The sequence below is a fragment of the Manis javanica genome, chromosome 10 (genome assembly GCF_040802235.1).
Source record: "Manis javanica isolate MJ-LG chromosome 10, MJ_LKY, whole genome shotgun sequence".
NCBI classification, from domain to species: domain Eukaryota; kingdom Metazoa; phylum Chordata; class Mammalia; order Pholidota; family Manidae; genus Manis; species Manis javanica.
In genome coordinates, this window is record NC_133165.1 from 2,718,375 (window position 1) to 2,734,133 (window position 15,759).

The 15,759-nt window shown below is 49.6% G+C and overlaps 1 protein-coding gene and 1 long non-coding RNA gene across 11 annotated transcripts in view; both read left to right on the forward strand.

Moving 5' to 3' along the window:
- The window catches only part of LOC108406468 (uncharacterized), a 36,335-nt gene extending 26,784 nt beyond the window's left edge, over window positions 1–9,551 (forward strand). Inside the window, exons 4-5 of one of the 2 annotated variants that reach the window (XR_012121907.1) lie at window positions 508–586; window positions 4,806–9,551. This is a non-coding gene — a long non-coding RNA (uncharacterized lncRNA). Of the gene's footprint in view, window positions 1–507; window positions 587–4,054; window positions 4,294–4,805 lie in introns of those variants that run through there. The other variant, XR_012121908.1, reaches the window with a different exon arrangement.
- Window positions 9,552–13,502: 3,951 nt separating this feature from the next.
- Window positions 13,503–15,759, forward strand: part of ADCY9 (adenylate cyclase 9) — a 125,050-nt gene continuing 122,793 nt past the window's right edge. For all 9 annotated transcript variants that reach the window (XR_005060264.2, XR_005060266.2, XR_012121909.1 and 6 more), the window contains exons 1-2: window positions 13,503–13,724; window positions 13,990–15,723. Coding sequence is in view for 1 of the 9 variants with exons in the window: in XM_037014462.2 (XP_036870357.2) it covers window positions 14,034–15,723 (1,690 nt within the window). In the remaining 8 variants the exon portion in view is untranslated. The remainder of the gene's footprint in view (window positions 13,725–13,989; window positions 15,724–15,759) is intronic.

Genomic DNA, 15,759 nt, shown 5'->3' on the forward strand with positions numbered 1-15,759 from the left:
CAGAATTCAAGATGCACAAGGCAAGTATTAGAATGTCCTCCTTTTATTGAAGAAGAATTTGAGATCCAGATGGAAATAATGACTTGCCTGAGGCACCCAGCCGGGAGCTTTCGGAGCTGGGATTTAACCCCAGCGCTAGTGTCCTGGCTTCTCTACCCCACTGGCTAGGTGTGGCCAGAGAGCAATTGCTCACTGAGGGAAACACACACACAGAAAGAAGGGGTAGAAACTGACCTCACAGGCTTCAGTTTTGCAGAGGCCCAGTTTTGGGGGCTTTTCTGTTGTTTCCCTTGTAGGGTGGCGGAGTGTGTCTGGGACGATCGCGGACGCCTGGCCATGGGACACGCCGCGCATACGAAGGTGGTCTGTGTCCCGTTCTACCAGCTGGTCTCACTCGTGTGTGTGGGTTCCCAGCTTCACTTACAGACGGGTACCTGGTGCCTGGAGGGGAATTTCCTAGAAGGAAAAGTCAGACTTTATCTTATGTATTGTCTTCTTTGAACACAGGTAACACCAAGGAATGGATGTTTCTTGACAACCCAGCCTGATTAAGTAGTAAAAGGAAAGAAAAGAAAACCAAGTCCAAGTGAGTTTTCTGTTGGCCTTGATAGAATTAAATATGCTTAAAGAAATCCCCAGCTCATTCATATTCTTAAAGCCTTTGTGTAACATCGATAGATATGGCTCCGAGCTCTGACCTCAGAGGCCGGGCCACGGGTCTTTGAGAAGAATCTGTGAGTGATCTACAGCAGGGCACACACGAGGGCTCCAACCGCAGCAGGGCAGGGAGCGCCAGCTGCCACCAGCTCACCGGTGGCTGCCGAAACAGACCCCTGGCCTCTTCCCCGCCTCTGCCCTTGCCTTTTTGGGATCCATGTTCGACACAGGGAGCAGAGGGAGCCTTTTTAAGGGTGGGAGACCAATTACGGACCTTCTCAGTTCCCAGATTCCCCAGATCGCTGTCTTGCTCAGAGGGAGCCTCAGGTCCTTGTGGTGGTTTATGAGCTCTCTGGGTTCATCTGCAACTCTCCCTGGCTAACTCCACTTTGGCCGCATCGGTCTCCGTTATGCTTCTGGAACACAGCAGGCAGGCTCCCACCTCCAGGCCACTCCTACCATCTTGGTGTAAGATAAATTCTAGCTGAAATAAGCAGGTGACGAGAGGCAACAAAGGGCCAGGCAGTTTATTTGAGTGCGATTCCCGGGCGAGGTTCACCAGTCTATGTAAATGGCGGCCGGGGAAGCCGCACCCCGTCAGGGAGGTGGGGGCTTATAAGGGCCTAGGAGGGGGAGGAGTGGGCAGGCTATCCTAGGGGGCGTGGAGAGGTGTGATTGGCTGAAGGTGACATAATAGACAACTAGAAACTTTTTTTCCTTCCAAGAGGGAGGAGGCTGACATCTGGGTCTTACTTGGCACCCCAGAAGGATGGAATTCAGGGAGAGCTGTCCCCTTTCCATATAAGGACGGACCTTGGGGTCTGGCCTGTTCCCCCCCATGGCCTCTCTCTGTTCTGTTTGCATGTCCTTGTCTTTCCTTCCTCCAGCCTAACACTTGGTCCTTCCCTCTGCCCAGGACATCGTCCCTTGGATGCTCGCACGGCTCACTCTCTCACATCCCTCAGATCTTTGCCCACATGTTTCCTTCTCAGGGAAACCTCCCTGATTACCCCACTTAGAATTGCAGTGATCCTCCAGTCCCACGCCCATCATACCTTCTGTGCAATTTCAGGGTGACCATTCCCATCGATTAGGAACTGAATGGTGTCCCTGAGCTTGTCCAACTCATGGTCCTACCATCCCACTTCTGGCTTTATTTTTCTCCATAACACTTAACCACCTTTAAGATGACTACCCCATTTTCTTTGTTATTTGTTTTGTTTATTACCCGATTTTTCCCCACCTGTGGCTTGAAAGTAAGTTCTGTAAGCATAGGGATTTTGTCTCTTTTTTCCACTACTATGTCACCAGTGTCTAGAACAGTGCCCAGTACATAGTAGGTACTGCATACAGATTTGTGAATGAATAACTGACAGCCTTGTTTCCTCCTTTTTAATCTTATGTCTTTCATTGTTCTAATTGTATTATTACTCAGACTGGAACATCCTGAATTATGTTGAACAGAAGCAGAGAAAACTGTTATCTTTGTCTTTCCTGTTTTTCAAGGGACTGCTTCTAACATATATTAGGTTTGTTATAGGTTTTTTTGTAGCTGCTTTTTATTGGGTTAAGTTTCTTTCTATTCCTAGTTTGCTGAAAATTTAAAACAATTATTACTATTGTTGAATTGTATTGGATGATTTTTCTTTAGCTGTCTCCTGAGATCATGTATTGTTTTTAGTATGTTAATATGATTAATTACATTAGCATATTTTCTAACATTACACCAACCTTGCATTTATGGAAATTAGGGGAAATGCAAGCACAACATGGCAATCTCACTGAGTTGAGGAGACAGAAATAGGAATTCAAAGAGGCTGAACCAATTGGAATTTGCAAAGTGGAGTTACAGAGAGGAGGCTTGTATGCAGAGAAAACGTTCTAAAAATCTGGAGACTGATACTGAATACTAAGCCACATGTATGCAGAGTGAAATGCCATGAGGCTGGTAAAAGGACAGCTAAAGAACTGTAAACCAAACAATTTGTAGAGTTCACATAGGCCTGGAAAATATTCTGGTTCCAACAGCTAGAGTGGATCATCCTCATTGAATACATAGGGCATTCATGGAGATTCCAGAAGGGTCTGCTTTTGCAGTTGGGCTAAACTATTACTAGAGTAAGGTTATTAAAGAATTGTCCCAGAGAAATTGATAATATACTTGAAATAATTAAGCTCATCTGCAAGTAACCTAACTGCCTGTTAGAACCAAGTCTAATACTCTTGAAAAGAAGGCAATAAAACTTAGCATTCAACCATGTAGAATACACAATGTCCAGCATCCAGTTAAAAAATTATTGGACATAAGAATAGTCAGTAAAATGTGATCCATAATCTGGAGCAAAGTCAGTCAATAGAAACAGACTCAGAAATGACAGAGATGATATGATTAAAGACAAGGCCTTTGTAACACCTATTGCAAGTATGCTCAAAGATGTAAAGGAAATTACTTAAGTAACGAAAAGCACAAAATAGAAAAAACAAACAAATGGACTTTTTAGAGCTGAAAAATTCAATATGTGAAATGAAAATTTAACCAGTTGTGATTAACAGCAGTTAGACTCTACAGAAGAACGGATCAGTGAATTTATAAACATAGTGACAATTGCAATCCACAATAAGACCCAAAAGGGAAAAAGGGAACCCACCAGATCCTCTCTGACCTATGGAACAGTGTCAAGCAGTGTGATTGTGTGTGTAATTGGAGTCCCGGAGAAAGAAGGTCAGGAAAGAAATATATTTGAAGAGATAATGGCCAAAGCTTTTTCACGTTTGATGAAAACCATAAACACACAGATCCAAGGCACTCAAAGAATTCCAAGCTGAATAAACACAAAGAAAACCAAACTAAGACACATAACCAAACTGCTGAAAACCAGTGACAGTGAGAAAAATCTTAAAAAATTCCAGGGGGAAAAAAAGATACATTAAATATGGAAGAACAAAGGTTAAAATTACAACAAATTTCTTGTCAGAAGCACCACAAGCCAGAAGACATCAGAACAACATCTTTAAAGCACTGAAAGAAAAAAATACTATCAATCTAGAATTCTGTATCTAGTGAAAATATTTTTCACAAAACATTTTCAAATACACAAAAGCTGAGCAAATATGTTCCCTGTAGATAATGCACTATAAGAAATATTGGAAAATACTCTTCAGGCAGAAGGAAATGATACCAGAGGGAAACCTAGTATATATAGGAATGAAGACTTCAGACGAGGGAGAATAGAAAAGAGTTCATTTAAAAATTTTCTTTAGAAGTAATTGACTGTTTAAAGCAAAATAAACCTTATATTGTGTTTATAACATGTGGGTGTAAAATGTAGGACACCAATAGCATGAAGGTTTGGAGAGGAGAAAACAACACCACAACATTTCTTAAACTCTTTTGTAGGTCAAATGATCACCAGCTATGTTCTGGCCAGTGAGATGCGAGCAGATGTGTGTCACTCTCGGAGATGGAAAGAGGAAGCATGCCTTTCTTCTCTCCCTCCTCCTCCTTCCTGCCTGGTGCTCCGGAAGTTATTCTGGACAAAGATATTAGGAGACTGTGAAAAACCTTGTATCAATTTTCACACTCAAAAAAAAAAGAATACATTTCTAGAAAAAAAAAAATCACTAAGTCATGGAAAAGTAGAGACTTGAAACAGATACTTGTACACTGCTGTTCATAGCAGCGTTATTCACAATAATGAAAAGGTGAAAATAATGTGAATGTCCAGTGATAAATAAATACATGTGGTCTATTCATACAATGGAATATTATTCCGCCTTAAAAAGGATTGAAATTCTGACACATTCTGCAGCATGAACCTGGAAGACATTATGCTAATGAAAGAAGCCAGACACAAAAGGACAAATATTGTATGATTCCTCTTAGTTGAGTGCAGAGTGGTCACATTCATAGAGACAAAAGTAACATTGAGGTTACCCAGGCCTGGGGGCAGGGAGGAAATCGGGAGTTGCTGTTTAATGGGGATGCAGTCTCTCTTTGGGAAAATGTCCACTTCCGGAGCTGGATGGCGGTGATGGTAACAGAAAATATGAATGTACCTAATGCCACTGAACTATACACTTAAAAATCATTGAAAGGGTAAATTTTACGTGTATTTTACCAGAATAAAAACATTTTTTTTCCTTTTTAGGTGTTTTGGAGCAGGAGGCTTTTTCCCTCGAGCTGGGCCTCCATTGCGCTAGAAATGGAATGCTGGCCTTCGCATTCTAAAACTTCCAGCTCAGTGACTTCTGCTCTATACTTGTCCTGTCTTGGCATTTAATGTGACTGGAAGAAAGAATGTGTGCAACTGTATAATGTTAGAGCAATCAGCCAGTAGGAGGAGTGGGCGTAACTTCTTCTGTTCCGGGTGGGAAGCCTGTTCATAAAGAGAGAAGCCCCTGACAGCTGAAAGCCCCTCTGCCTTGTCCCCAGGCCATTTTCCCCGTGAACTGGCAAATGCAGTCTGTGCAGCCACCCTGAGTGCACCTGCCTTGCTCCCCGATGAGAGCTGCTGGTGGGGACGACATCCACTTGGCAGAAGGCTGTGAGCGGGGCTCTGGGGGAAGCCAGCTGCCAGCCGCCTTTCAGACCTCTCTCTGCAGGGAGCTGTTCTTTCCTGACAGCGTCTACCTTCAGAATCACCTGAGCCTCAGCAGTGCACCAGGTTTTCTCTTTGCAGCACGGCACATTCCAAATCCCTGGGCAGGGAGGCCTCGCCCAGATTCCAGATGAGCAGATGAGCGCCTCAGCAGCCCTGGCTCCTCCCGCACACCTTTTCCCCTTCTGAGTGTTTGTGCCTCGTGACTTTGAGCTGCGGAGGCATCAGGCAGGGACGTGCCTGTGTTTGCACGTGACAACACTGGTCTGGGAGGGGAGGTAAGTTTCTTCCTCATCCCAAGCACATTTTTGCAGCTGTCCCGGTTCTGCCGCTAGAAGCAGTTACAACAGAGGGAGTTTGCCCACGGGCTTTGGGCCAAGCCTCTTCTGCAAGGGCAGCTCCAGGTACCCCTCCAAGCTGCCTCACGAACCTTTCAAAGGCTTCCGAGCCTCCTCTTAACATGGCCCCCCCTGCCTGTCCTGCTTAATTGCTTCACGTCCCTTCTACACTGCAGCCCAGATGGACTGCTCGGCCTCCCATCACAGCCCGACCACGCGGGCTCTGTCTGGGCCATTTGTCCTTGTGGCGCCTGGCCACTCATCCTGCTGGCCCCTCTGTGTTAGTGTTCTCCAGAGAAACAGACCAACAGGGTATGTATACAGTAGATAGAGAATAGGCAGGTGATTTAGGTGGGTGACTTAGATAAATGGATGCAGATCTTTCTATAGATTCCGGTATCTGTATCGATCCCTCCCTCCCCCCATGCATCCACCCATCTACAGAGATTTATTTTAAGGAACCGGTGTGCATGATTGTGGCACCTGCTAAATCTGATATCTGCAGGGCAGGAGGTAGGCTGGACCCCTAGGGAGAGTTGACATTGAGCCCAAATGGGCACCTTTCAGTCAAGTGCAGTTAACCCTTTACACGGTGCTGGGTGCACCCTCCCCCCCACATGGTGGGTGCTTGCAGCTTTCTCTGACCCTTCAGCCCATGCCCTTTCTCTGTTCTCCACGCCTGCCCTGCAGGCCCCTTTTTCCCTGACCCGCTAATTCCTCTCCTCCCCTGATGGCGCTCACTTGGACTAGTGGGAACACTCATGGATTTGTGAGTCAGGCAGATCCACGTTCAAATGCAGACAACCTGCTCCTCGCGGGTGATGTCGACCGAGTTGCTTCGGCGGCCTGAGCTCCGTCTCCTCATCGTGCAGTGGTGGCGAGATGCCCCCTCTCGGGACATGCGGAGCCCCAGGCGCAGGGCGGATGCTTCATGGGCCCTGACTTCCTTTTCTCACCATGACTGAGTGCTACCCCTCTGTCACAGTGAGCCCTGCTCTCACCATGACCATGGATGGAAGACTCGATATTGGTGTGCTGGTCAGGGTTCTCCTGAGAAACAGAGCCAATGGGAGTCCATGGAGAGTTTGGCACCAGAAAGTCGGAAGTCCACAGGGCAGGCCGTAGGCTGGCAGTTCCGGCAAGAGTTGATGTTGCAGGCTGGCACGCGGAGGCAGTGTGAGGCAGGAGGCCTGCTCCGTGGGAACCTTGGTGTTTGCTCTTGAGGCCTTGGACTGATTGGACGAGGTCCACCCACCCACGTGTTGGAGGGTGATCTGCTTGACTCAGTGTCTACTGATTTAAATGTTGATTGCATGTACAGAGTACCTTCACAGCAACTTCCAGAGTGATATTTGACCAAACAACTGGGCACCATAACCTAGCCAAGCTGACATGTAAAATTAACCTTCATATCCTCCTTCAAGGCTCACTGCCAAGTTGTGGTTTGACATGGCTAGCATTGGTTGAGTATTTACTACCTACCAGATTACTGTTAAATGCTCTCTTTGGCTTGTTTAATCCTCATAACAGCTATATGAGGTAGGTTCTATTTTAATCCTCAGTTTGTAGAGCAGAGAGCTTTGGCAGAGAGAAGTTACTGCTCAAGGCTGCACAGCAAGCTGGGGGTCTACAGTCTGAAGCCAGGCAGTCCCACTGCAGAGCCCACTGCTTTAGCCTCACAGAGTCCTGCATCTTCCAGAATCCCCAAGACACTCCGTGCCCTTCCCCAAGCCCTTCTGGGACTTGCAGGCCTCCCTTATTCGTGTTTTATTCCCTTCTCGGCTTGTTAGGAGCAATCAAGGCACCCACTTTATTGGACATGCATTGCAAGGATGGGTGCAGCAATTAGGAATAAAATGGACATGGCCTTGAACATTTCAACACATGGATCAGTGATGGCTGGCTCTTCTGGCACTTTGGGGAAAAGGCCTGGAAGCTGGCCTCCTGTGTATTCCTGGAATAACAGCAAAGTCCCCCCCAAATCAAAGTTATTTGTTGCTACAGTCCTTGTGCCCTGGATGCGCCCCCTGGCTGCAGCTGCCGCGTGATGGTTGAAATGGGCGAGCTTTAGCCTTAATCTGCATGAGACTTTGAACCTTGCTGAATCCTCTGACTTGAGAATTATCATGGTTGTATTGCTGTTGTCAAGAAAAAATGCTTAAAGAGAGGCTTGACTTTGTCTAATGTTTGATAAAAGTTTTGTGAGCAATCTAGCATGGTTGTTTTGAATGAGTAAACAAATGTAGAAACATATTTTGTGTTTAGTAAGATACTGTGCTGTAAAGTACATTACTTAATCTGAATAGAATGAATCCTCTGGCTTGAGGATTATCATGATTTTATTGCTGTTGCTATTGTATGTCATTAGTTTGGTTGGAAGAGGGGGAACGAGTAAATTGTAAGGCAAGATTTCTGGAGTGGGGGCACTCCTCAACCCAGTACACAGTTGTCACGAGCAGTTTTCTTTGATTTACTGTATGGGTCCTTGCTGTTACCCACAGCACGGCATGGGAGCAGCCATCTAGCAGGACCTGGGCCAGCTGACAGTTCTGAGTGACAGACACCATGCTTTACTCTTGCTGGGTCAGCCAACCAGCTCCTTCTTATTTCAAATGTGATTGAAAGACTGGTCCTGCCTGGCTCACAGAGTCATATATTTTAGCCTTAGGTTCAACCCTGAGCCTCTACAATGCATGTAGTGGAAAAAGCTATAAACTCATTACATTATTATAAATCCAGGGAGAGGAAATCCTGGGGCAAAATACCTCTAAAAACTGAAATCAGCCAAAGGGAGAAATAAAGTTTAAAACCCATTTATTGCTTACAAACTCCAGTTCGGAGCCTTCTCGCTTTCCTGCTCCAGCAGAAGCAAAACCAGCACCCCCCCCGCCCCCCCACCTCTCAGGTACAGATAAGCCCTCCTTGCCCAGGTAATCATCCACTGATATGGAGATGAACTTCTCCCGTATCTGCTGGGTATCAGGCACCCTCAGCTTTGTGGGAGCCAAGGAGAAGGGGCCCGGGACCCTGCAGCGACCGCCCTCCAGGTCGCCGCATTATGAGCGCCTAGTCTGCGTCCTTTGTTCACTCTCCCTCACAGGTGGTCTGTCACCAAGCCTATGATCCCATTTACTTCACCGTCTCCTCCCGCAGCGTCCTTCCTAGCTTCTAGAGAGCTGGGCATCACTGTACACACAGCCTAATGCCTGGTGCTGGGCACCTCATCCCTAGTGCTGAGGGTTCAGGGAAGGACTCGCGCCCTGACCTGGAGGCCAGGGAGGCATGGGCAATCTATAGGTTTCAGCAGCAGAGAAGGCTACCTGCTGCTTCCAGAAGACGTGCAAGAGAGATGCAGGGAGGTGGGTGTGACCCTTTGCCGTGTCAAAAAGTCTGACACTACTAAATAGTTTACAAAGGCCAAAGCCATCACAAATGGCTGGTGAATCGGGGATCTGAGTGGGGAGGAAGAATGCAGACAGGCAATCTTCCGGATTATTAAAGGAAGCCAGGGAGCGGGAGCGCAGGTCTGCTTTAAATAGGGGAAATGTAAACCACGGGTGCTGCCTCCCCAGGCTTCCTGTGCAGCTGGGGCAGGAGGAGACCACGGGGTGCCAGGGGGTGCTGAAGGGCCACAGCCGCGAGGACTATGAAGGGCGATACCAGGGCCGTTCGGAGGGGCGTGGCTTTGTGTCAGACCTGGCTTTGAATCTGAGCTCGGTGCCCAGCCTTTCGTGTGGCTTTGGGCATGTCACTCTTCAATCCCCACTTGCACATCCCTAAAATAGGGACAATAATGTGGTTGTGGTAAGGACCATGTAGGTCACAGTGAAAGTGTCCAGTGGGTTTCTGACTCTGATGACATGTTTGGTTAGTGCTGGTTTAAGTTTATGATTAGTATCTTCACTCTTGTGACCCTGTTTCTCCACCTGTATGTGCCTGGCACATAGTGGATGCTCAATAAAGGTTTATTTTTATTTTTTAAGTTTAAAAATTTTTTATTTTGAAACGATTTTGAAGGTGTAGAAACACTGGAGTTCCTCTATATGCTACATCAAGCGTCTCCTGATATTAACACCGTGCATAATCACAGAACAATGATCAAAACCAGGAAGTCAGTGTTGCACAATGTGATGCCACTAACTAGACTGGACCATCCTGGAACTCCCCCCCTTTTCTGTTTCAGATTCTACAGCTGGGTCCCATGTTCCCTCGGATTCTCCCATTTGTGGTAGTTCCTCAGTTTCTGTCTTTTGTGACCTTGACACTTCTGATGATACTGGTCGTTTATTTGGAAGAAACACTTCTCGGGTTGGGTTCCCTTGATGTTTTCTCATGATTAGATTGAGGTGGTGCACTTTGGGTATATACTACAGCTGCAATGTTGGGTAACTGTTTTTTTTTCTTTTTTCTTTGTTGTGGTAAGATACCCATGACATAACATTTACCATTTAAACCATTTTAAAGTGTACAATTCAGTGGCATTTAGTACATTCAGTGTTGTAACTGCCATTTCCAACTAGTTTCAGAATGCTTCTGTCACTCCCAAGAGAAACCCCCTACTTTGCCCATTCACCCCACCGTGGCCCCTGGGCAACCACCAATCTATTTTCTGTCTCTACAGGACTGCCTATTTTCTGGACATTTCATACAAGTGGAATCATACAATATGGTCTTTCCTGACTGGCTTCCTTCACTCAGTATCCTATTTTTGAGGTTCATGGGGGTCTTTCATGAATAAGTCTTTCATTCCTTTATTTTTTATTTTTTATTATTTTTATTTTGGTATTATTAATCTATGATTACATGAGGAACATTATGTTTACTAGACTCCCCCCTTCACCAAGTCCCCCCCACATACCCCATTACAGTCACTGTCCATCAGCATAGTAAGATGCTATAGAATCACTACTTGTCTTCCCTGTGTTGTACAGCCCTCCCTGTGCCCCCCCACATTATGTCTGCTAATAGTAATGCTCCCACTTTTTTTCCCCTTATCACTCCCTTCCCATCCACCCTCCCCAGTCCCTTTCCCTTTGGTAACTGTTAGTCCATTCTTGGGTTCTGTGATTCTGCTGCTATTTTGTTCCTTCAGTTTTTTTTCTTTGTTCTTATACTCCACAGATGAGTGAAATCATTTGATGCTTGTCTTTTCCTGCCTGGCTTATTTCACTGAGCATAATACCCTCTAGCTCCATCCATGTTGTTGCAAATGGTAGGATTTGTTTTCTTCTTATGGCTGAATAATATTCCATTGTGTATATGTACCACATCTTCTTTATCCATTCACCTATTGATGGACACTTAGGTTGCTTCCATTTCTTGGCTATTGTAAATAGTGGTGTGATAAACATAGGGGTGCATCTGTCTTTTTCAAATTGGGCTGCTGCATTCTTAGGGTAAATTCCTAGGAGTGGAATTCCCGGGTCAAATGGTATTTCTATTTTTAGTTTTTTGAGGAACCTCCCCACTCTTTTCCACAATGGTTGAACTAATTTACATTCCCACCAGCAGTGTAGGAGGGTTCCCCTTTCTCCACAACCTCACCAACATTTGTTGTTGTCTTTTGGGTGGTGGCGATCCTTACTCGTGTGAGGTGATATCTCATTGTGGTTTTAATTTGCATTTCTCTGATGACAAGCAATGTGTAGCATCAGATGTGTCTGTTGGCCATCTGAATTTCTTCTTTGGAGAAGTGTCTGTTCAGATCCTGTGCCCATTTTTTAATTGGATTATTTGCTTTTTGTTTCTTGAGGTGCGTGAGCTCTTTATATATTTCGGATGTCAACCCTTTATCGGATCTGTTGTCATTTATGAATATATTCTCCCATACTGTAGGATGCCTTTTTGTTCTATTGATGGGTCCTTTGCTGTACAGAAGCCTTTTGGTTTGATATAGTCCTACTTGTTGGTTTATGCTTTTGTTTCCCTTGCCCGGGGAGATATGTTCATGAGGCAGTTGCTCATGTTTATGTCCAAGAGATTTTTGCCTATGTTTTTTTCTGAGAGTTTTATGGTTTCATGACTTACATTCAGGTCTTTGATCCATTTTGAATTTACTTTTGTGTATGGGGTTAGACAATGATACAGTTTCATTCTCTTACATGTAGCTGTCCAGTTTTGTCAACACCAGCTGTTGAAAAGGCTGTCATTTCCCCATTGTATGTCCATGGCTCCTTTATTGTATATTAATTGACCATATATGTTTGGGTTAATGTCTGGAGTCTATTCTTTTCCACTGGTCTGTAGCTCTGTTCTTGTGCCAGTACCAAACTGTCTTGATTACTGTGGCTTTGTAGTAGAGCTTGAAGTTGGGAAGCGAGATCCCCACCCCCCACACTTTATTCTTCCTTCTCAGGATTGCTTTGGCTATTCGGGGTCTTTTGTGGTTCCATATGAATTTTAAAACTATTTGTTCCAGTTCGTTGAAGAATGCTGTTGGTATTTTGATAGGGATTGCACTGAATCTGTAGATTGCTTTAGGCAGGATGGCCATTTTGACAGTATCAATTCTTCCTGGCCAGGAGCATGGGATGAGTTTCCATTTGTCAGTGTCCTCTTTAATTTCTCTTAGGAGTGTTTCATCCCTTTTTATGGCTGGATAATCTTCCACTATGTGGGCAGGCCACATTTTATTTCCTGATTCAACAGTGAAGCCTGGTGTGGGCCCTGGGGCTTGGCACAGAGGTGAGGGAAGGAGGAAGAAGACCCCTGTAACTGACAGGAGGAGGGCGAAGTACGGGGAGAAGGGCAGGGATTGGTCCACCGGGCAGACAACCCTTACCGGGGCCTGTGCAGGATTGCCCTGTGGATAGCAGACTCCTTTGCAAGTTTCATTTGTGGAAAGGGAAAACCGGCTGTTCCTAACTAGGGAGAGATGACCCACGGATGGGAAGGGAAACTCGGGGGCTAGAGGAGGTAGTTCCCAGTGTCTCATCTTTTTAGGGCCAACCACGGTTTCCTTAAGACCTGGCCGCCCGCCACGGCAAGTTGGGGCTCAGGCTGTGGTGGTTGCCCAGACAGGCACAGTCAGGGAGGGGCTAGTGCCCCAGGGGACGCGTACTCATTGCTTATACAGAAAGAGGCGCCACCTTTCAGGAAAATATAATAGTTGCAAACTTCCATTTTATAAGAAAGGGGGACTGAGGAGGAGGGTAAACATTTTCCTCTCCTAAAAGTCGCACCCCAGCGGCTCCTTAATCAGCAGGCTCCCTTGGGTTTCCCCGAACAGGTTTGGGGGCTCCCGAGCTTCCGCAAAGGTTGCAGCCCCTGCAGCTCCCCCGCAACTCCAGCCCCCCCAGATCCGGAGACTCCCCTAACCCCGCAGCCCAAAAGCGTCCGCAGAAGGCGGAGCCGCAGCGCCCGCCCCCGCCCCCGCCCCGCAGCCCCACCAGCCCGGCGCGCGCACCGTGGGCGTGCCTGCGGGGGCCGGCGGCGGCGTGCGCGGGCCGCGCGTGCGCGCTGCGGCGGGGCGAGGGGCGGCGCGCGAGCGAGTCTGTCAGTGACAGCGGGAGGGGGAGGGGGCTGGAGATGGTGGCGGCGGCGGCTGAGGCTGCTCTTCAGGCATGAGGCAGCGGCAGCGGGGGACCCGGCGGCGGCCGCGGCCGCGGCGGCACCTCTAGCTCCGGAGGCCGCCCCAAGCGTGGGCGGGCGTCCCGGGTCGGCATCTCGCGAGCGGGCTCTGCGGCAGCGGCGCGCACGGGCCCCCGGCTGAGGGGCCGCGGGCTGAGGCGCCCGCCGCGCCCTGCGCTCGGCGGCTCCGGGCCCTGGGCACGCCCGCCCGCGGGTCGGCCGAGGCCGGGAGCAGGCCCCGCTGGACGGGCTGCGACGACGGGGGCGGCCGCGGCGCCCGGCTCCGCAACCTAGCCGTCGGACGCCGGGCCTCGCCGCGCGCCCCTGGCCGCTGGCCCTTCGCCACCCGCAGGGCGGCCGAGCCCGGGGCGCGGGCGGGGGCCGAGGGGTCCGGCCGCCGGCTCTGACGCAGTGGAAGCTCCGCGGTGCGCGCAGCATGAGGAGCCCGCCGCCGCCGCCGCCGCCGCCGCCTCCGCCGGGAGGGCTGCGTCTGCGCGGGCGGCCGGCGGCGTGAGAGGGCTCGGGACCCGACCTCCCCTCGTAGCCGCGGCGGTCGGAGCAGGCGAGTGCGCGCGCAGGGGACGCACGCGGGCTGGGGGCCGCCGCCTCGGGAACCCGCGTGCCCCGGCCGGCCCGGCGCGGAGGGCGGCCCCGAGGTGGGAGGGGAATCGCTGATCCGAGGCTTCCCACAGGTTTGGGGAGCAAAGGGCGCCCTTCCCAGTAGACGGCCGGGCCACCCCTTGGGACGCTGGCAGGGCTCGTGGCCTTCGGGCGGTGGGCGGGCGTGGGAACGAGTCCCGGTGTGACCCAGGTGGTCTCGCTGACAGGTTCCCGTGACCCGGGCCGGGGAGGGCTCCGAGCGCGCGACAACATGGCTTCCCCGCCCCACCAGCAGCTGCTGCGGCACCACAGCACCGAGGCGAGCTGTGACTCCAGCGGGGACAGCAACAGCGTGAGGGTCAGGATCCACCCCAAGCCGCGGTCCTCCAGCAGCCACCCCAAACTCTGCAAGTACAGCATCTCCAGCTGCAGCAGCTCCGGGGACTCGGGGGCGCTGCCCCGGAGAGTGGGCGCGGGAGGCCGCCTGCGCCGGCAGAAGAGGCTGCCCCAGCTGTTCGAGAGAGCCTCCAGCCGCTGGTGGAACCCCAGGTTCGACTCGGTGAACCTGGAGGAGGCTTGCATGGAGCGCTGCTTCCCGCAGACGCGGCGCCGCTTCCGGTATGCGCTCTTCTACATCGGCGTCGCCTGCCTTCTGTGGAGCGTCTATTTCGGGGTCCACATGAGAGCCAAACTGATTGTCATGGCAGCCCCCGCACTGTGCTTCCTCGCGGTGTGTGCGGGCTTTTTTCTGTTTACCTTCACCAAGCTCTATGCCCGGCACTACGAGTGGACCTCGCTGGTTCTCACCCTCCTGGTGTTCGCCCTGACCCTGGCCGCCCGCTTCCAGGTTTTGACGCCGCTCTCAGGACGCGGCGACAGCTCCAATCATACTCCCTCCGCCAAACCCACAGACGCTTGCTTATCCCAAGTGGGGAGCTTTTCCATGTGCATCGAAGTGCTCTTTTTGCTCTACACCGTCATGCACTTACCTTTGTACTTGAGCTTGTTTTTGGGAGTGGCCTACTCTGTTCTCTTTGAGACCTTTGGCTATCATTTCCAAGACAAAGACCGTTTTCCTTCGCCTGGCACAGGGGCCCCTCACTGGGAGCTGCTGAGCCGAGCCCTGCTCCACGTCTGCGTTCATGCCATCGGGATCCACCTGTTCGTCATGTCCCAGGTGAGATCCAGGAGCACCTTCCTCAAGGTGGGACAGTCAATTATGCATGGGAAGGATCTGGAAGTGGAGAAAGCCCTGAAAGAGAGGATGATTCATTCTGTGATGCCTAGAATAATAGCTGACGACTTAATGAAGCAGGGGGATGAGGAGAGTGAGAATTCTGTCAAAAAGCATGCCACCTCCAGCCCCAAGAACAGGAAGAAAAAATCTTCCATGCAGAAAGCGCCCATAGCATTCCGCCCATTTAAGATGCAGCAGATGGAAGAAGTCAGTATTTTATTTGCAGATATCGTGGGCTTCACCAGGATGAGTGCCAACAAATCTGCTCATGCCCTGGTGGGTCTCCTCAACGATCTGTTTGGTCGCTTTGACCGATTGTGCGAAGAGACCAAGTGTGAGAAGATCAGCACCCTGGGAGATTGTTACTATTGTGTGGCAGGGTGTCCTGAGCCCCGGGCCGACCATGCCTACTGCTGCATCGAAATGGGCTTGGGCATGATAAGAGCCATTGAGCAGTTCTGCCAAGAGAAGAAAGAGATGGTGAACATGCGCGTGGGGGTTCACACGGGGACCGTCTTGTGTGGTATCTTGGGCATGAGGAGATTTAAATTTGATGTATGGTCCAATGATGTGAACTTGGCCAATCTCATGGAGCAGCTGGGAGTGGCTGGCAAGGTTCACATTTCAGAGGCCACTGCAAAATACCTAGATGATCGGTACGACATGGAAGATGGGAAAGTTACTGAACGCCTCGGTCAGAGCATTGTTGCTGACCAGTTGAAAGGTATGTGTATTTATTTGCCTCGTCATCCTCCTCCCT